Source organism: Heterodontus francisci, chromosome 30, assembly GCF_036365525.1.
Source record: "Heterodontus francisci isolate sHetFra1 chromosome 30, sHetFra1.hap1, whole genome shotgun sequence".
NCBI classification, from domain to species: domain Eukaryota; kingdom Metazoa; phylum Chordata; class Chondrichthyes; order Heterodontiformes; family Heterodontidae; genus Heterodontus; species Heterodontus francisci.
The window spans coordinates 56511005-56533231 of record NC_090400.1 but is presented as its reverse complement, the minus strand read 5'-3'; the positions used below and the strand labels follow the sequence as shown (position 1 = coordinate 56533231).

Genomic DNA, 22227 nt, shown 5'->3' with positions numbered 1-22227 from the left:
AAGTATAATAGGCTTAATTAAGTAGAATTAAGAAATAGTTAGTGTATTATACCTTTTAGAGTAAAAGATTTAAAAAATGGGCAGTTTTCAGACCTCACTGAAATTCCCCTTTAAGAAGGTAGAGATAAATATTTCAAGGTCCCTGTTAGAATAGAATTTCTGTTACCAGGGAATTGGAAGGTAAACACACACATTGAAATATCCTGTGTGACATCAGTAAGAGGTAGCAATTAACTTAATAGTTTATGGGGTTGTTGATGTAGACAAATCGGCTCCGGAGGTTGCTTTAAGGTACCATAAAAAGTCAATTATAGAAAATGGACTTACAGGAACAAGAGGTTACGTAAACATAATTAGGAATATTTTTACCAGATAAAAGCTCACAATTTCAAATTCCAGTAAAACATTAAGTGGAAATGGTAATTAAAGATATGGATTTTACAAGGAACACAGGAAGGTCACATATATGCTATGAAGTCAGATGACACCTTAGGAATAGTATAAAAATGAGAGGTTTTGAAAGCAAAGTTCAGAGGTGTTGTATCCTCAAACAACACTTCTCATCCCATGCCTTACTCGGGGGATTTAAGGTAAAAGTTTACTTTAAATTTTGATGTATATTCTAAGATAATTTTGCTGTAACATTAGCAAGGTTAAACTTTTGGATTCTACGTTAGAAATAAGAATATGTGTTACATCTCTCAGTAATATTTGATTTTGTGATATACTTATCCACTTAAGAAGTTTATTGCGTGTTAAATTATTTAATAAATATATAAAAGTTAATAAATCATCTCATGTATTCTGTATACAACTACAAGAACCCCCTCACTGTGTCTCTTTAAGTGGAAAGATATGTATTGAAGAGAGTTTCCCAGACCCTTATAATATCTGGGATATTTATGACAGCCATAAATATTAAAAATAGGCTATCCAAAAGATGTTCTCTGTTGGTTTTCTTTCTTTAAGGGAAAGCTAGTACAATTCTTTGGACCCAAATAAGTGTCTGAGAATTTGTCTGGTTTGAACTTGATTAAAGGAGATTCATAGGGATGTACTCCTGATTTGGTTTAGTCCCTATGACGGGTTAAAGTCATAAATCACTTCAATACTACATAACTATCCAGAAACAAAGCCAGTTTGCTTGTTTACACCCAGAAAAATTCCTCACCCACTCTTGCCAAAAAGTAAAGAAGGAAATTGACTCTATGGTGAAGCAAGGAGTTATTTCACCTGTGACAGAACCTACAAGCTGGTGTTCAGGAATGGTCCTGGTGCCAAAATCCAACAGATCTATCAGAATTTGCGTCGATCTTAAACAGCTGAACAAAGCAGTTGAATGCAAAGTTCATCCTATGTCATCTGTGGACGAGAGCTTAGCTAAATTGGAAAAGAGTTCAATCTTCACAAAGCTAGATGCAAATAGTGGTTTATGGCAACTACCCCTCGATGAAGCATCTAGGTTGCTTACAACCTTCATTACCCCATTTGGAATGTTTTGTTTCAACAGACTACCCTTTGGTATCATATCACAGTGCCTGAAATCTTCTAGAGGACAATGTCAAGCATCCTAGAGGACTGGATGGAATCATATGTCAAAAGGATGATGTCATGGATCCACTCAGACACGGCATGACAGCATGGGCGGCACAGTGGTGCAGTGTCGGCGGCACAGTGGTTAGCATCGCAGCCTCACAGCTCCAGCGACCCAGGTTCAGTTCCAGGTACTGCCTGTGTGGAGTTTGCAAGTTCTCCCTGTGACCGCGTGGGTTTCCGCTGGGTGCTCCGGTTTCCTCCCACAGCCAAAGACTTGCAGGTTGATAGGTAAATTGGCCATTGTAAATGGCCCCTAGTGTAGGTAGGTGGTAGGAGAATGGTGGGGATGTGGTAGGGAATATGGGATTAATGTAGGATTAGTATAAATGGGTGGTTGTTGGTCGGCACAGACTCGGTGCACCGAAGGGCCTGTTTCAGTGCTGTATCTATTAATAAATAGAGTGCGAGCTGTGCTGCAACACCTAGAGGAAGCAGGACTCATACTCAAAAACAAATGAGAATTCTCGCAGCCAACTGTCAAGTTCTTTGGACATATTGTGAATGCATCTGGTGTCAGAGTTGATCCACAGAAGACAAGAACAATCAAGGAATTTCCAGCTCCTTGGAAAACGACTGAACTACAGAGATTCATAGATATGGTAAATCAAGTCGGAACGTTTCTGCCCAACATAACTGTCGTCAATGAGCCACTGCATCAACTATTGCAACAGGACAATACATGGTGCTGGGAGGAAACACAACAGAGATCGTTTGAGAAAATCAAAGAGATACTGATATCACCTGATGTCTCAGCTCACTATGACCCAGAGCTACCCCCTATCATTTCTGCAGATGCATCTTCTACAGGACTGGGAGCTGTACTCTTTCACTTACAGATGGATGGAAAGTGCAGACCAGTTTACTATGCATCTTGCTCACTGAGAGAGACTGAACAGAGATATGCAGTGATAGAGAAAGAAGCACGAGCTATATGGGCTTGTGAGAAGTTTGCAGATTATGTTCTTGGTCTCCACTTCAAGATTGAGACAGACCACAAACCCTTGGTGACTCTCTTAAATTTAAAGGAGTTAGCAAAAATGCCTCCACGAGTACAATGATTCAGACTGAAGATTATGAGGTATGGCGCAAAGGCAGAGTATGTTCCGGGAAAGCAGCAGATTACATTGGATGCTTTGTCCCACATCCCAGTGGCAAGACCTGAACAAGGTGATGTATTTCTTGTTGAAGAGGTAGAAACCTTGGCATCGACAACAATTACAACCCTACCAGCAACTACTCAGTGACGGAATGAAATCAGAGATGCACAGAAATATGATGAAGAATGTGCTCAGGTCAGAGAGTACTGTGTCAAAGGACGGCCAGCAGACATGCCATGTAATCCCATTCTCAGACAGTACTATGAACAGAGAGGACACCTCAGTGTAGTTACTCATCTATGAAGAGAGAGTATCATTCCAAGAGTTCTGAGACTCGATATTCTACAAAGATTGCAACAAGGACATTTGGGCATCAAAAAATGTCGATCCAGAGCAAGATATTCTGTTTGATGGCCGAGTCTCTCAAAATCACTAGAGGAGATGATATCAAGCTGTATTACTTGTGCTATTCATCGTCAGGCAACAAGAGAACTGCTGATGTCATCTTCCTTTCCATCACGACCATGGGAACGTCTTGGGATGGACCCTTTCGAACACAGAGGTAAAATGTTCTTGATTGCAGTAAACTACTACTTCAGAAGGATAGAAATCAAGCAACTGCAAGATCACACTTCTAAAGCCGTAATTACATCGTTGAAAGTGATATTTGCAACACATGGAATCCCAGACCTTGCAATCTCAGACAATGGGCTGCAGTTTTCCAATGAATACTTTAAAGAGTTCAGGGCATTGTATGGATTTGTTCAGACCACCAGTTTACCAAGATACCCTCAAGTCAACACTGAAGCTGAAAGAGGAGTGCATACAGTGAAAGCATTGCTGAAGAATGATGAGATCCAACTTGCACTTCTGAGCTATCGTTCAATTCCAATCCAAAATGCTCTAGCACGATGTGAACTCTTAATGGGAAGACTAGAAACCCAACTCCCTACTCTCACACATGTTCATGCCGTAAGTCCGAGTTGATGACTTGGACAAAGTGAAACAGAAAGAGGACAAAGATTGTTCCAGCCATATGTGAAACTATTACAAATGTCACAAGGCATGAAACTTGCCAGACCTCTAACCAGGAGAGCTGGTTTGGATCCGAGAGCAAGCTCATCATGGAGAAATTGTTGAAAAGACATCATAGAAGCACAGAAAAATTACGGCACAGAAAGAGGCCATTCAGCCCAACCTGTCCGTGCAGGCTGTAATAACTAGCTGCCCAATCTAATTCCACCTTCCAGCACTTGGTCCATAGCCTTGCAGGTTACAGCATTTCAGGTGCATGTCGAAGTACCTTTCAAAAGAATTGAGGGTTTCTGTCTCCCCCACCATTCCTGGCAGTGAATTCCAGACACCCACCACCCTCTGGGTGAAAAAGTTTTCCCTCATGTCCCCTCTAATACTTCTACCAATCACCTTACATCTGTGCCCCCTGGTAATTTACCCCTCCGCTAGGGGAAAATGGTCCTTCCTGTCTACTCTATCTAGGCCCCTCATAACTTTGTATACATCAATTAACTAACCTCTCAGTTTCCTCTGTTTCAAGGAAAACAACACTAGCCTATCCAATCTTTCCTCATAGCTGCAACTTTCAAGCCCTGGCAACATTCTTGTAAATTTCTTCTGTACTCTCTCCAGAGAAATTATGTCCTTCTTGTAATGCGGTGACCAGAACTGTACGCAATACTCCAGCTGTGGCCTAACCAGCGTTTTATACAGTTCCAGCATTACATCCCTGCTTTTGAATTCTATACCTCGACCAATAAAGGAAAGCATTCCATATCCCTTCTTCACCACTCTATCTACCTGTCCTGCCACTGTTAGGGACCTGTGGACATGCACTCCAAGATCTCTCACTTCTTCTACCCCTCTCAATATGCTCCCATTTATTGTGTATTCCTTTGCTTTGTTTTCCCTCCCCAAAAGCATTACCTCACACTTTTCTGCATTGAATTCCATTCGCCCACTCGACCAAATCATTGATATAATTCTGGAGTCTACAGCTATCCTCTTCACTATCGACTACACGGCCAATTTTTGTGTCATCAGCAAATTTCCCAATCATGCCTCCCACATTTAAGTCCAAATCATTAATATATACCACAAACAACAATATACCCAACACTGAGCCCTGTGAAACGCCATTGGAAACCGCTTTTCATTCGCAAAAACATCCGTCAACTACTACCCTTTGTTTCCTGTCTCTGAGCCAATTCTGGGATCCATCCGGCCACATTCCCCTGTATCCCATGGGCTTTCATTTTACTGACCAGTCTGCCATGTGAGACCTTGTCAAATGCCTTACTAAAATCCATGTAGACTACATCCACTGCACTACCCTCATCAATCCTCCTTGTTACTTCCTCAAAAAACAAAATCAAGTTAGCAAGAGATGACCTTCCCTTAACAAATCCATGCTGACTGTCCCTGATTAATCCATGCCTTTCTAAGTGGCAGTTTATCCTATCCCTCAGAATTGATTCTAATAATTTACCCACCACAGAGGTCAGACTGACTGGCCTATAATTATTTGGCCAATTCCTCGCACCCTTTTTAAACAATGGCACAACGTTCGCAGACCTCCAATCCTCTGGTACCTCGCCTGTATCTAGTGACGATTTGAAGATGATCCTCAGAGCATCCGCTATTTCCTCCCTGGCTTCCTTGAACAACCTGGGATGCAATCCATCCGGCCCTGGCAATTTATCCACTTTCAGGATGTCAGACCCTCTAGTACTTCCTCTCTCATTATGCTTATGGTATCTAATATTTCACACTCCTCCTCTTTAACTACAATGTCTGCATCAACCCTCTCCTTTGTGAAGACAGAGACAAAAACTCATTAAGAACCCTGCCCACATCTTCTGCATCCATGCATAAGCTCCCTTGTACATCTCTGATAGGCCCTACCCTTTCCTTAGTTATCCTCGTGCTCTTAACGTACTGATAAAACATCTTCAGGTCTTCCTTGATTTTACCAGCCAATAATTTTTCATGTCCTCCCTTGACTTTTCTAATTTCATTTTTTACTTCACCCCTGCACTTTCTATACCCCTCTAGACTTTCTAAAGTATTTAGTTTTTTGTGATCATCATAAGCTTTCTTTTTCTGCTTTAATTTTCCCTCTGAGCTTCTAGATAACAAGGGGGCTCTAGATTTGGCAGTACCACCCTTTATCTTTGTGGGGACATGCCTACACTTGCCTGTAGTATCTCGCTTTTGAATGCCTCCCACTGGTTTGCTACTGATTTTCCTTCAAGTAGCTGTATCCAGTCCACTTTCGCCAGGTCACATCACAGTTTCATAATATTTGCCTTCCCCAATTTAGAACTTTTACTCCTGTTTTATCTTTGTCCTTTTCCATGATTATGCTAAAACTAACTCTATTATGGTCACTATCTCCAAAATGGTCACCCACTGTTACTTTATCCACTTGCCCAGCTTCACTACCGCAGACTAAACCTAGAATTGTGCCCCCTCTCATTGGGCTAGTTACGCGCTGGCTAAAAAAGTTCTCTTCAATGCAGTTCAAGGATTTTGTGCCCTCTGTGTCCTTCACACTGTTTGTATCCCAGGCTCCAACTATTATTGCCCTATAGTTTTTTCAGAAATTTGTCTACATATTTGTTCTTCTATCTCCCTCTCACCATTTGGGGGTCTATAGTACACTCCTAATAGTGTGGGGAGAGCCAACTGTGCAACAGCCCCAACAAACAAATTTCTCTGCAGCACCTGTGGAAGAGCCTGTCACTCCAGAATTGGCCTTTATAGCCACTCCAGGCGCTGCTTCACAAACCACTGACCACCTCCAGGCGCGTATCCATTGTCTCTCGAGATAAGGAGGCCCAAAAGAAAGAAAGAATAGTGTGGCTGCCCTTTTTTTATTTCTGAGCTCCACCCATAAGGCCTCGTTTGATGATTCATTTAGCATATCATCCCTCCTCAAAGCTGTTATTGGTTCCTTAACTAATAATGCCACCCCCACTTCCTTTTTTATACCCCTCTCTATCCCACCTGAAAACTCTATATCCAGGGATGCTGAGCTGCCATTCTTGCCCTTCTTTAAGCCAAGTTTCCGTTATAGCAATGATATCGTATTGCCATGTTTATCTGTGCCCTCAGCTCATCGGCTTTATTTACTATACTCCTTGCATTTAAATAAATACCTTTTAACACTTCCAAATTCCTGTGCTGCACACTTTTTAACCTTTGCTGCTTCTGTCTTTCAGTCACACGCTAATTTTCTGCCTCCCATTCCCTGCCCTGAAATTGTCCCATCTAAGACTGCACTCAGGTTCCCATCCCCCTGCCAAACAAGTTTAAACCATCCCCAACCACATTAGCAAACCCTGCAAGGATATTTGTCCCAGTCCTGTTCAGGTGTAGACTGTCTGGTTTGTACAGGTCCCACTTTCCCCAGAACCAGTCCCAATGCCCCAGAAATCTGAAGCCCTTCCTCCTGCACCATCTCTCTAGCCACGCATTCATTTGGTGTATTTTCCTATTCCTATACTCACGAGCACGTGGTTTTGGGAGTAATCTGGAGATTACTACCTTTGAGGTCCTGCTTGCTAATCTTGTTCCTAACCCCTAAACTCAGCCTGCAGGACCTCATCCCTCTTTCTTCCTATATCGTTGGTACTAATGTGGACCACGACCTCGGGATGTGCATGGAATTCATAGTGGTATTTCTATGATCCCAAGCTTCTAGCATGGAGCCATGGGTCAGAGAATCAGGGCTGCAAAGTTGTTGCCCTATCTCCAACCTGTGCTCTCTTCAAGTGCGGCTTCCCCAATGGAAGTACAGAGTTCATGCTCCATTGGCACAGTCAGGGCTCGGACTTGTATGTAGCCGCTGGTATGCTGAGTCAGTCGATGTGTATGGGCCTCCAAATAGGGAAAAATGGTTCCCTTCAGTGGAGTCCAGGTAAAAGACATAAACCACAAAAGGATAACTTTTTTTAAAAACTACTTGCCAAATCGGCCAAAGAGGTTGTGGATGCTGGGTGGTGGAGTCTGAACAACTCCTTGCTCATGGAACGGAAAAGGGGTCAAAAAAGTATCGCTGCATCATGCAACTTAATGACCACACAAGCCCCAGCAGGATTGGTGCTGGGCGACATGGGAAGCCGTAATCCCAGCATAACTTGGGGTTTCATTTCAAGAAATTGTGAGGACCAAAAGCATAAGAGAAAGACAGAGAAAAACTGTTAATTAAAAATACTAAAGGTTGGAAATGCACTGAACATTTGTCATCATCTGGGAGAGAAAACACAGTTTAAGTTTGTGGTAAAAAATATCAAGTCAAAACAATAATCTTTTATTTCAGAGACAGACACATCTGCTATACATTTATAGCATATTCTGTTTTTGTTTCAAATATTTGATACAATTAGGTACTTTACACAAAATTGATCAGACTTTTATACTGTATTGGTCCTTTTGGAACTTTAGGAATGAAACTGATTAACAAAATGGTTAGGGGATATTTGAATACAGATTTACATTTTGTGCTTGTGTCTTATATTTGCATTAGGAATTCCACACCATAGGTCTTAATGGTAAGATATTTCGTACACTGGCTCTTTACACTTGAATCAGACATTGTAAAATGTGGTACATTCAGCACACCGGCATAGGTGCTTTCCTATCTATTAAATATAGGATTGCATCTTATAAACCAAGGCAATCTGTAGAGATTTTATTAACAGGTCAACCATAAAATAAGTTTGTATGTACATCAGGGATGAACTGCACGATGCTGTTAATACAGTTGCAGCTGCTCTATTTTAAGTTGCACCAGGTACTAACTTGAATAACTTTAAGTTACTCCATTTACACAGAAGCACACAGCCGAGATGGCGGTAAGGTTTATGTAAGTAAACCACATTAGTATTAAATGGTCCTGGTGCCTTTACAGCATGTGTGCACATATTAGTGTCTCAGGCCTGAAGCTGGGATTAGCAAAAGGTGCATACACATCTTTGTTCAAAAATCTGTGATCATGCACCAAAGCAGAGAAACATGTTAGGACTTTCTCACACATTAAGGTTGTGCATGATTACTAAACATCACAGTAAGATAGAGACTGTGCAAGCTTTATAAGCATGTCGAGGCATTTTTACTGGCACTGATTCACTTATCACCTAAGTTGATGGTGTACTGCCGTAACAGTTACATAGAGTTAGGGTCAAGAGTTAGTCAGGATGATGCTGTGAGCACACCAACATAGCACCACATACCATGAAATAAATATCTTGGGATGATTGAAAGGCAAGAATAAATATATGGGAAACCACACCAGCTTAAATGGCATGACATTCAGTCATAATAGAAATAGTATACATGACCCTTCTGTAACTACGGGGAATGGGGGTGGGTCCCCTGTACATAAAACTTAAATTAGTATATCGAACTTAAAATATTTCGATGACCACATAGTGAGCCCCCCACCAGTTTAAATGTTGCCAAATTTATAGCAGCAGGAGTGGCAGATCAGCTCCAGCAAGCTGTGGAAGATCATCTCACTGGTGACAGAGATGATGTGAAGACAATGTTGTGAAGGCATGCTGCATATTATCGGTTTGGGCTGAATGAGCAACTGGGAAATTGGTAGAATCGACGACTGGCTCATACATTATTACTTTATTTAGATCAGGTTTTAATTTTAGGAAGGGCAGTGGATGTTATCTATATGGACTTTAGTAAAGCCTTTGACAAGGTCCCGCATGGCAGACTGGTACAAAAGGTGAAGTCACACGGGATCAGAGGTGAGCTGGCAAGATGGATACAGAACTGGCTCAGTCATAGAAGACAGAGGGTAACAGTGGATGGGTGCTTTTCTGAATGGAGGGCTGTGACTAGTGGTGTTCCGCAGGGATCAGTGCTGGGACCTTTGCTGTTTGTAGTATATATAAATGATTTGGAGGAAAATGTAGCTGGTCAGATTAGTAAGTTTGCGGATGACACCAAGGTTGGTGGAGTTCGAATAATGATGAGGATTGTCAGAGGATACAGCAGGATATAGATCGGTTGGAGACTTGGGCGGAGAAATGGCAGATGGAGTTTAATTCGGACAAATGTGAGGTAATGCATTTTGGAAGGTCTAATGCAGGTGGGAGGTATACAGTGAGGGCGACACAGTGGCGCAGTGGTTAGCACTGCAGCCTCACAGCTCCAGGGACCCGGGTTCGATTCCGGGTACTGCCTGTGTGGAGTTTGCAAGTTCTCCCTGTGTCTGCGTGGGTTTTCTCCGGGTGCTCCGGTTTCCTCCCACAAGCCAAAAGACTTGCAGGTTGATAGGTAAATTGGCCATTATAAATTGTCACTAGTATAGGTAGGTGGTAGGGAAATATAGGGATAGGTGGGGGTGTTTGGTAGGAATATGGGATTAGTGTAGGATTAGTATAAGTGGGTGGTTGATGTTCGGCACAGACTCGGTGGGCCGAAGGGCCTGTTTCAGTGCTGTATCTCTAATCTAATCTAAATGGCAGAACCTTAGGAGTATTGACAGGCAGAGAGATCTGGGCGTACAGGTCCACAGGTCACTGAAAGTGGCAACGCAGGTGGATAAGGTAGTCAAGAAGGCATACGGCATGCTTGCCTTCATCGGTCGGGGCATAGAGTATAAAAATTGGCAAGTCATGTTGCAGCTGTACAGAACCTTAGTTAGGCCACACTTAGAATATTGCATGCAATTCTGGTCGCCACACTACCAGAAGGATGTGGAGGCTTTGGAGAGGGTACAGAGAAGGTTTACCAGGATGTTGCCTGGTCTGGAGGGCATTAGCTATGAGGAGAGGTTGGATAAACTCGGATTGTTTTCACTGGAACGACGGAGGTGGAGGGGCGACATGATAGAGGTTTACAAAGTTATGAGCGGCATGGACAGAGTGGATAGTCAGAAGCAATTTCCCAGGGTGGAAGAGTCAGTTACTAGGAGACATAGGTTTAAGGTGCGAGGGGCAAAGTTTAGAGGGGATGTGCGAGGCAAGTTTTTTACACAGAGGGTGGTGAGTGCCTGCAACATGCTGCCAGGGGAGGTGGTGGAAGCAGATACGATAGCGACGTTTAAGAGACATCTTGACAAATACATGAACAGGAAGGGAATAGAGGGATACGGGCCCCAGAAGTGTACAAGGTGTTAGTTTAGGCAGGCATCAAGATCGGCGCAGGCTTGGAGGGCCGAATGGCCTGTTCCTGTGCTGTACTGTTCTTTGGCTGTCAAACAGCACAGTGGAATCAAAGATAATGAAAGAGAGATGAACCTGGGCATGGGACCCTTTATTTCCTCTTGATGTTACTGAGGGACAGCATGTAAGTAAAGAGAGGAAGTGGTGAAGGGTGGAGTCTTGCAGAGTGTTACAAGCAGACGAGGAAGGGTCGAAAGGCTCCCTTCTTGTTCCTCTCCTTGTTTGATCGCAACAGGGTTTATTTCTTTTAAACCACAGAACCATAAAAAATTTATGGCACAGAAGGAGGCCATTCAGCCTCCCTGGCCAGAAAAAATAGCCGCCCAATCTAATACTACCTTCCAGCACCTGGTACGTAGCCTTGCAGGTTACAGCACTTCAGGTGCATGTCCAGGTACCTTTTAAAAGAGTTGAGGGTTTCTGCCTCCCCCACCAATCCAGGCAGTGAATTCCAGACACCCACCACCCTCTGGGTGAAAAGGTTTTTCCTCATGTCCCCTCTAATACTTCTACCAATCACCTTAAATCTGTGCCCTCTAGTAATTGACCTCTCTGCTAGGGGAAATAGGTCCTCCCTGTCTATTCTGTCTAGGCTCCTCATAATTTTGTACACCTCAATTAAGTCACTCCTCAGTCTCCTCTGTTCTAACGAAACAAACACTAGCCTATCCAACCTTTCCTCATAGCTGCAACTTTCAAGCCCGGACAACATTCTTGTAAATCTCTTCTGTACTCTCTCCAGAGCAATTATGTCTTTCCTGTAATGTGGTGACCAGAACTGTACACAATACTCCAGCTGTGGCCTAACCAGCGTTTTATACAGTTCCAGCATTACATCCCTGCTTTTGTATTCCATACCTTGGCCAATAAATGAAAGCATTCCAAATGCCTTTTTCACCACTGTATCTACCTGTCCTGTCACCTTCAGGGACCTGTGGACATGCACTCCAAGGTCTCTCACTTCTTCTACCCCTCTCAATATCCTTCCATTTATTGTGTATTCCCATCCTTTTGCTTGCCCTCCCCAAATGCATTACCTCACACTTCACAGAATCGTTACAGTGCAGAAGGCCATTCGGCCCATCATGCCAGCACCGGCTCTCCGAAAGAACAATTTCCTCAGTTCCATTCCCCTGCCTTATCCCCATAACCCTGCACGTTCTTCCCCTTCATATAACTGTAATTCCCTTTTGAATGCTTCAATTGAACCTGCCTCCACCATGCTCTCAGGCAGCGCATTCCAGACCTTACTTTTTTCCTGATGTCACCTTTGCTTCTCTTACCAACTACTTTAAATCTGTGCCTTCTCGTTCTCGATCCTTTCACGAGTGGGAACAGTTTCTCTCTATCTACTCGGTCCAGACCCCTCATGATTTTGAATACCTCTATCAAATCATCTTTCAGCCTTCTCTTCTCCAAGGAAAACAGTCCAACTTCTCCAATCTATCTTAATAACTGCAATTCCTCATCCCTGGAACCATTCTCGTGAATCTTTTCTGTACTATCTGCAATGCCCTCTCATCTTTCCTAAAGTGCGTTGCCCAGAACTGGACGCAATACTCCAGCAGAGGCTGAACTAGTGTCTTATACAAGTTCAACATAACTTCCTTGCTCTTTTACTCTATGCCCTATTCATAAAGCCCAGGATACTGTATGCTTTATTAACCGCTCTCTCAGCCTGTCCTGCCATCTTCAATGACTTATGCATATATACACTTAGGTCCCTCTGGTCCTACACCCCTTTTAGAATTGTACCCTTTATTCTATATTGTTTCTCCATGTTCTTCCTACCAAAATGAATCATTTCACAGTTCTCTGCATTGAACTTCATTTGCCACCTGTCTGCCCATTCCACAAGCTTGTCTATGTCCTTTTGAAGTTCGACACTATCCTCCTCACAGTTCACAATGCTGCCAAGTTTTATATCAACAGCAAACTTTGAAATTGTGCCCTGTACACCAAGGTCTAGCTCATTAATATATATCAGGAAAAGCAAGGGTCCCAACACTGATCCCTGGGGAACTCCACTACAAACCTTCCTCTAGCGCAAAAAACATCCATTAACCACTACTCTTTGTTTATGTCACTCAGCCAATTTCGTATCCATGTTGCCATCGTCTCTTTCATTCCATGAGCTCCAAGTTTGCTCAGAAATCTGTTGTGTGGCACTGTATAAAATGCCTTTTGAAAGTCCATGGACACCACATCAACAGCATTACCCTCATCAGCCCTCTCTGCTACCTCCTCAAAAAACTCCAGCAGGTTTGTTAAAGATGATTTTCCCTTAAGAAATCCATGCTGTCTTTCCTTAATTAACTCGCATTTGGCCATGTGACTATTGATTTTGTCCCAAATTATTTTTTCTAGAAGTTTTCCCACTACTGAAGTTAAACTGACTGGCCTGTAGTTGCTGGGCTTATCTTTACACCCTTTTTTGAACAACCCTTGTTTGCAATTCTCCAGTCCTCTGGCACCACCCCCGAGCCTAAGGAAGACTGAAAGATTATGGCCAGTGCCTCTGCGATTTCCACCTTCACTTTCCTCAGTATCCTTGGATGCATCCCATCTGGTCCTGTTTCTTTATCCACTTTAAGTACAGACAACCTATCTAATACTTCCTCTTTATCAATTTTAAACCCCTCTAGTGTCTGTCTTACTTCCTCTTTCAACATTGCCTGGGTTGCATCATTTTCCTAGGTAAAGACAGATGCAAAGTATTCATTTAATACCTCAGCAATGCCCTCTACCTCCATGTGTAAATCTCCTTTCTGGTCCCTAATTGGCCCCACTCTTCCTTTTACCACCCTTTTACTATTTATATGCCTATAGAAAACTTCGGGATTTCTTAAATGCTAGCTGCCAGTCTCTCATGTTCTCTCTTTGCTTCTCTTATTTGCTTTTTCACTTCCCCTCTGGACCTTCTATATTCAGCCTGGTTCTCAGTAGTATTTTCTACTTGGCATCTGTCATAATCACACTTTTTCTTCTTTATCTTAATCTCTACCTCTTTTATCATCTAGGGAGCTCTGAATATGCTTGCCCTACTTTTCCCCTTCAAGTGAACATACCTTGACTATGCCCAAACTATTTCTTCTTTGAAGGTAGCCCATTGTTCATCTACCGGTTTTTCTGCCAGCTTTTGACTCCAATTTATTTGCCCCAGCTCCATTCTTACTCCATTGAAGTTGGCCTTCCCCACTTCTCTGGATTGAATTCCATTTGCCACTTTTCCGCCCACTCAATCAGACCATTGATATCATTCTGGAGTCTACAGTGAACCTGCTTACCAATTCAGTGATATGATCATAAAAGAACCAATCGGACAGGTTTTCCTGAGTTTAAACAAGAGAGAGGCTAGTTTATTGTATTTAAAATCAAAACCCGATCTAAATAAAATAATAAACTACGTTCTAACTTTCACACACACAAGAATCACACACACACACACACAAAGGTTACAAGAGTGGTGAAGAATAGTTTGGTTGGATTAGAGTCCAGAACAAATAAAAATAGTATACAGTCTGTGGAGTCTGGTAATTCAGTTGTCTTCTGGCTGAATTCGTGGTTCTGAAGTTCTTGGCTGGTAGAGGTGTAATTGCAGCTGGTCCACCCGGTTCAGGGTTTTCTTGGAGACAGTGATGTAGGTGGCTTTCTCCCCCGGGGTGTCTATCTGTAGCGACAATAAACTTGGACAGGATTCAAAGCTTGCAGTATACCTAGAGAAAGAGAGAGAGAGAGGGGGACACAGCCCCACCGGGATCCTGCATTGATTAGCTGGTCTGCTATGTGTAACAGCAACTCTAAGTTTACACACAGACTGGGGAGACTGTCACGTGATTCTTTCAGTGTATTCTTTTGTTCACTTCAATGAGATCCATAGTCTAAGAATCCCAAATCTCTCTCGGGTCTTATTGCTTCAATGTTTACCCCCTGGAGGTTCATCTCCACTAGTAAATGCTCCAAGATGGCTTTGAATGTCTTGCTAACGAGGGCAATACCAGATAATTTACTCAACTGTTTGAGCCATTGTTCTGAATGCGAGCTATTAAGACCTGGGTTTCCATTGCAATGCCTTGGAATGTGAGGTACTTCAATGCAAATTATGGTGGCCATCTTAGCTGCCAGTTTTAAAAGTTGAATGTAGGATTCCAGCTTTCCTTTCTAAAAGTTTAATGTAGGTTTCCAATGGACGAATTAAAAATCCTCATTCAACATAGCATGTTTTCCTAACAGGGAGCTTCTGAACTGACTGTGTGGGAACAGCAAGAAAAAATATTGGAGACAAAATACTGATATTTTGAGGCAAGTAAAAGTGTGATAGGATGGTGTTATGGAGGTGAATCATAGGGGAGAGGCACTGAAGGAAGACAAAGTGAATGACTATGTTACAAGTTGCAAAGCGTGAGAAAGTACAAATGCCACTTCAAAACAAATGAGAAGTTACACAGCATATTAAACACAACAGAGAGTAATCCAACTAAAAGTTCAGAGATTAAGCATCAGATGAATAGAATCTTTTATAATTGCCTGAAATTGAGCAACACTAAATTTTCATACATAACTTTTTGTCCAAAGATCCTTTTGAAAAAGCACAAAAGAGTACTTACAGCAGGTATTTGTTGAATCCTATTGGCAGAAGGCTGACAGTTTTTCTTTAAAAAGTAGCATATTGATGGAATCTGGGCAATTAGTTACAGCAATCTTAATATCTAGTTTTTTAAGCAACAATGACTTCTTAAAAGATGACAATTTGCCACAAATATAAATCTGCATTCCAGTTTTTCAGATAGAATTAAATCACTCATTCAAATTTTACCTGTTTTAAAATTGGAGCTGTCACAGGGCAGCACAGTGGCGCAGTGGTTAGCACCGCAGCCTCACAGCTCCAGCGACCTGGGTTCAATTCTGGGTACTGCCTGTGTGGAGTTTGCAAGTTCTCCCTGTGTCTGCGTGGGTTTTCTCCGGGTGCTCCGGTTTCCTCCCACAAGCCAAAAGACTTGCAGGTTGATAGGTAAATTGGCCATTATAAATTGCCCCTAGTGTTGGTAGGTGGTAGGGAAATATAGGGACAGGTGGGGATGTGGTAGGAATATGGGATTAGTGTAGGATTAGTATAAATGGGTGGTTGATGGTCAGCACAGACTCGGTGGGCCGAAGGGCCTGTTTCAGTGCTGTATCTCTAAATTAAACTATTGCATTGCCTAAATGGATTGCTAAGCTAATTCCTAACAAAACCCTCCATATAGTCATCCTTTAATTCCTAAGGCTGAGAAAATTTCAGTTTTAACTAGGGGCTCGATTTTAGTGAAAATGCTGCAAAGCAAGTAACATGCCTGCCTGGGAATGGCAGCAGACAGGCTTGGATGGTCTTAACGACCAGGCCTCATTATTATGACACTTGCTGAATTTCTGACCAAAACTGCTGGGAAGTCGTGTGGCAGGACGCTGCCACTCGGGACATAGGGGTATGGTTCCTTACATAAGGTCAGTGGGAATCTCAGTGGCAGGAGGGGAGGGGAAAAGCCCTGGGAAGGTGAGGCCCAAGGTTCCCTTGTGGGATCCAGAAGAACACACCTGCTCTTCCACAAGGAAAACTAAACAAAAATTAAAAATTACTTTGTTGGATCTCTTTGGACCCTGATTGCCACCACATCTTTTCCAGTCAGACCTCAGATTAAAAAAGTTCAGGCTCCGATTATATTATGGGAGCCTGATCTGCATATTTAAGGAAATTCGCTGTGGAACACACCATGGGTGTGCTGAAGCAACAATTCCATTGTTTAGACCATTCAGTGCAGTGCTATTCCACAATCCAGTTAAAAAACTCCAAGATCAAACCAGCTGTTGCACACTGCAAAATCTGTCTTCTAAGGAGGACTGAGCATGCAGCAGGTCAGAAAAAAGGCCTAATGGATTGCAGACTTCCAGAAAGAAGGTAAGAATAAGGAAGAGGAGGGGATCGTGAAGCGATGAGCAAGCAGGAAGATTGATGCAGAATTCTATTGTTGACAAGCACATTTTGTGGACACCTCCCACTGCTGATCAATGTTGGACTTCCTTATGAATAAACAGATATTGCAGCCCCAAGAACATGGTACCCATTCCTTGTACTCAAAGGTGCCATTCCATTTTTCAGGATCCTTCCTTGCATTTATCCCAAATCAATCAACACTATTGATACAAACGATAAATAAAGAGATCTTTATTGTTACAGTATTGTGATCTGAGTCCTACACTTGTGCTTCCCCTTAGTGTGCCTATAGGTGCACTCGTCCTATTTCTCAACCTATAATTCTGGTCTAAGTTCTTCTTTGGCCTCCTTGTCTTGAGAGACAATGGATACGCGCCTGGAGGCGGTCAGTGGTTTGTGGAGCAGCGCCTGGAGTGGCTATAAAGGCCAATTCTAGAGTGACAGACTCTTCCACAGGTGCTGCAGAAAAATTTGTTTGTCGGGGCTGTTACACAGTTGGCTCTCCCCTTGCGCTTCTGTCTTTTTTCCTGCCAACTGCTAAGTCTCTTCGACACGCCACACTTTAGCCCCGCCTTTATGGCTGCCCGCCAGCTCTGGCGATCGCTGGTAACGGACTCCCACGACTTGTGATCAATGTCACAGGACTTCATGTCGCGTTTGCAGACGTCTTTAAAGCGGAGACATGGATGGCCGGTAGGTCTGATACCAGTGGCGAGCTCGCTGTACAATGTGTCTTTGGGGATCCTGCCATCTTCCATGCGGCTCACATGGCCAAGCCATCTCAAGCGCCGCTGACTCAGTAGTGTGTATAAGCTGGGGATGTTGGCCGCCTCGAGGACTTCTGTGTTGGAGATACGGTCCTGCCACCTGATGCCAAGGATTCTCCGGAGGCAGCGAAGATGGAATGAATTGAGACGTCACTCTTGGCTGACATACGTTGTCCACGCCTCGCTGCTATAGAGCAAGGTACTGAGGACATAGGTTTGATACACTCGGACTTTTGTGTTCCGTGTCAGTGTCTGGTCTAAGTGCTGCCTGAATAAGAACAGCAATTGTGGTGGCAGGCTGCTTTTGGTGCAGAGATGGTCATAGCCTCAAACCTCTGGGGCAGAGTCATGAGAGATCCCTGCAAAAGCTGGAGCACACCAATGACATGGTGGCTGCCTACACCCGCAGCTCTCTGGCACTTCCCCAATCCTGTGTGAGGCCTGGCCAGAATGTGCATATACCTTGAAAGGAAGCCATCTCAGTGGACATTTTCCACATTCCCAGGGCTGAGCACTTAACTTTATGTCTGTGATCTGCCTGAGAGCCATCCACAGGTTGCCTCCAATGGGGGTAACGTTCACCATGAATACTGTTTCTAACTGATCTCCAGGTCTGTCCAATTGGGCAGCAACAATCTTCTATAAGTGAATGACCAAGGTCTCAACTGCATCAGTCACAAGGCTCACAAGAGAATGTTGGTCTGCATTTGTTCCCATATTGCTTTGGGGATCATTTACAGATATTGTGAACATGCTACTTATTTGTTCCATGGTACTTTTTAATTGAGTAAATCCCTCCTGCAGGACTGCAGTAATGTTGGAGGCGCACCGTTGATTGATGCTTCCTGCTCCTGCATTAGCTTCGTCTGAAGGCAGACCCAGTACAATGCCAATCTATTGTCCATACAGTTCTCAACTGGCATGGACACTCACAGCCTGGCCAGATCTATCTTTTTCCTCCCATCATCTCCACTTGTGAATTGTGTTTCAACTGGTTATCATTTGTCAAACTCCTTTAGTACATTCTCCAGGATGCTAGCATCTGTATGGGTGTTTGGGGCATTGTGTTGTGAAATATCCGAAACTGTGGCATCACTTCCTCTGGGGTCTTCATCTTAGGATGAACCTGAAGGAACAGAAAATGAGTAAAATTTATAATGCTTCTCCCAGACAAGGCCTTGCAAGGTAAGATAAAAAAAACTTTACGGCATCATCAGCTGCTTAACAAATCTAGACACTGTGCTGAAGATTTAGAACGAAAATAAGAAATGTAGGATATTTGCTAGATGATGGCACCATGCTTCTGAACTCACCCTTTTAAATGCCTTCTACAAAGAGGGTCAGGGCTATTTCCTCATACGTTGAGAGTGCCTTCAGTACAAGTAACCCACCATCTGTCCAGGTTCATGATAGTTGTTCGCAGCCTTGGCATGTAAGCTATAATGAAGATATTACAATTACTGTGCTCTGCTTAAGCACCTAAAACAGCACCTGTGAATTGACTACTTCCCTCCATGTGCCAGGCCTTTTCACATTCATTTTCATTGTATTCTTTTCTGTTAGGAATCTTTTACTGGTGATCTGTGAAGTGCTGCATTCCTGCTTTGATTGCCCGCACGTCAAACGTGTTTCTGTAGTATGAAGAAATGTTGGGAAAATGTGTGAGTGCTTTGCAGGTTATCTTAAACAGATGAACATTTACATTGAGTTTATGCCTTATCTTTTGGGCAAGACATTAAACTGAGGCCCCGTATATCCGCTCAGGTGGACACAAGAGATACCATGACACTATTCAAAGAAAACAAGGATAATTAGAATTAGAATTAGAACATTACAGCGCAGTACAGGCCCTTCGGCCCTCGATGTTGCGCCGACCTGTGAAACCATCTGACCTACACTATTCCATTTTCATCCATATGTCTATCCAATGTCCACTTAAATGCCCTTAAAGTTGGCGAATCTACTACTGCTGCAGGCAGGGCGTTCCACGCCCCTACTACTGAGTAAAGAAACTACCTCTGTCTTCTGTCCTATATCTATCACCCCTCAACTTAAAGCTATGTCCCCTCGTGTTTGCCATCACCATCCGAGGAAAAAGACTCACTATCCACCCTGTCCAACCCTCTGATTATCTTAGATGTCTCTATTAAGTCACCTCTCCTCCTCCTTCTCTCCAATGAAAACAACCTCAAGTCCCTCAGCCTTTCCTCGTAAGACCTTCCCTCCATACCAGGCAACATCCTAGTAAATCTCCTCTGCACCCTTTCCATAGCTTCCACATCCTTCCTATAATGCGGTGACCAGAACTGCACGCAATACTCCAGGTGCGGTCTCACCAGAGTTTTGTACAGCTGCAGCATGACCTCGTGGCTCCGAAACTCGATCCCCCTACTAATAAAAGCTAACACACCATATGCCTTAACAGCCCTATTAACCTGGATAGCAACCTTCAGGGATTTATGCACCTGGACACCAAGATCTCTCTGTTCATCTACGCTACCAAGAATCTTCTCCCAGTGACCTGGCCAATAATTTTCCCTCAATGAAAACAAATTAACTGGTCATTTATCTCATTATAGGACCCTGCCGTGTGCAAACTGGCTACTACATCACAACAATGACAACACTTCAAAAAGTACTTCACTAGCTGTGAAGCATTTTGGCACATCCTGAGGTTGTGATAGGTGCTATATAAATGCAAGTTCTTCCTTTCTTGTATGAAAGAAGAATAATCATGTACCCATAGATGGTTACACTTAGCTTAGGATTTGTCCTGATGGCAATGAATTTTTTCCTGATCTGCTCCAAGGTCATTGGAGACTCTGCAACCTTCAACTAAGCAGCTTGCACTTCCACTTGAGAGATGGGGATATTTTAGCACCAAATAGGTCTATCCCACATGCTCATCTTTGCTGCACCTCCTGCAATAACATCTTCCAACAATTCAGTACTGAAGTTATTGGCACCAGCCTCACCACAAGACAGTTGCAGTGAGGAAGGCCATTTGACACATCTTAGTTTCTCCATCTAGAATCATTAAAGAGCTGCTAGCTTTCCCTATTTACAATCTTCAGTCAAAACACATGACCAGAAAGCATATAAAAGGAACCTAGTCCAATGAAGAGGAAGGCCTGGTCATGGAAAATTTGGCAAGACTAGCCTCCACACACCCATTATCTGTGCTTGTGCCACCAGTAAGCGTGGCCTCAATTTTGTCAACATTGGACGATGCAGTATATATGTAAAGTCTTTAATACATTGGTGTTTTCACAATTCTTTAATTTCTTTGAAAATATTATATCTGAGCATGTCTTTTAAGCACAGAAGTTAGTGTTGGAATAATTATCAACTTAATTTGGTCGTATATCATTCCTCTGACCACTATTTATGTGGAGGAAAGAAGTTATCCCTGTCTTAAAATAGCAGACAGAGGAATGGCATATAACCTCACTAAAGTTACTGATATCACTAAAAGAAATTTCTATGCTGTTATAACTGACAATGTTGACAAAAAATTTCACACATGCCATTCAAGAAAAATTTCACACATGCCATATAAAGTCATTCCCCAAATAGATAACAATTTTATGAAGAAAGAGTAACCAAAGTTACTCCTAGCAGCACTACAAACAGAAAAGACCAACATTTTGTGTAGTTTGCATATTTAATAAAAACAAGCAACAGACAATTTTCCAAGCATAGTCTGCAATTATTTTGTGTGCTAAAAGGAATTGGCAATTAGGGTCTTCTATTAATTAATAACATGAAACACCAAGAACAACTGCTGTCTTGCACAGAGCTTGCATATTGATTAGACTGATCTGCTGGAAATCACAATGTAAAGCAAATTAATAAGGTCTCTGGTTTCCACTAATAAGGAGTGAACAATCTGTTCAAGACAGAGACAAGCGCTTGGAAACAGCTGATTATGCGCTCACGTGGCAGATGAAATCTTTATCACACGATGAATCCGATTAACATGCAATAACAAATGTAGTCTTTAAAAAATGCCACCTCTTCCAATCGTCCCTCATGCCAGCTGTAAGGCTCTTTTACAGATTGAGGTCAGGCTAGTATTCAGGAAGGCAGGACTTAAATGCAGCAAAAGTTTATCTATTTTTATATGAAAGCTAATAACTCAGTAGCAACCAGTTTAAGCTGTTTCAGCAACACTGCATTCTAAAAACGCATTAACCCATTGCATAAATGCAAGTGTTTCTGTTTTGGTCAGAACTGAGAATTCTTATGCAACACAAAGTACAACGAAAACTTATTTCTTTGCTACCAACTAAGTCAAGTTAACTCTGGATTCCTTTCATCAGAACTGTTGTTCCTTTACCCATCCTTCCCCTTTTCACTTGCTCAAAATCTATATTTCTAACCTTTCCCAGTTCTGATGAAAGGTCAAGGACCTGAAACGTTAACTCTGTTTCTCTCTCCACAGATGCTGCAAGACCTGCTGAGTATTTCCAGCATTTTCTGTTATTTCAGATCTCCAGCATCTGCAGTACTTTGCTTTTGTGATACTTTGGATTCTGTTGAATGTGCTTTTTGACAACATTATTCAATGTTTTTCACTCGAACTTCAGAGATAT

General features: G+C 42.7%; 1 protein-coding gene across 11 annotated transcripts in view; it reads right to left on the bottom strand.

Moving 5' to 3' along the window:
• The window catches only part of brip1 (BRCA1 interacting helicase 1), a 643193-nt gene that overhangs the window by 316486 nt on the left and 304480 nt on the right, over positions 1–22227 (bottom strand). The window contains exons 25-26 of one of the 11 annotated variants that reach the window (XR_010968795.1): positions 18946–19263; positions 17139–18758 (exon numbers count right to left, since the gene is read on the bottom strand). The exons of 8 other annotated variants lie outside the window; for them this stretch is intronic. Coding sequence is in view for 1 of the 3 variants with exons in the window: in XM_068010727.1 (XP_067866828.1) it covers positions 19252–19263 (12 nt within the window). In the remaining 2 variants the exon portion in view is untranslated. Of the gene's footprint in view, positions 1–17138; positions 18759–18945; positions 19264–22227 lie in introns of those variants that run through there. 2 more of the 11 variants (XR_010968796.1, XM_068010727.1) reach the window with 2 other exon arrangements.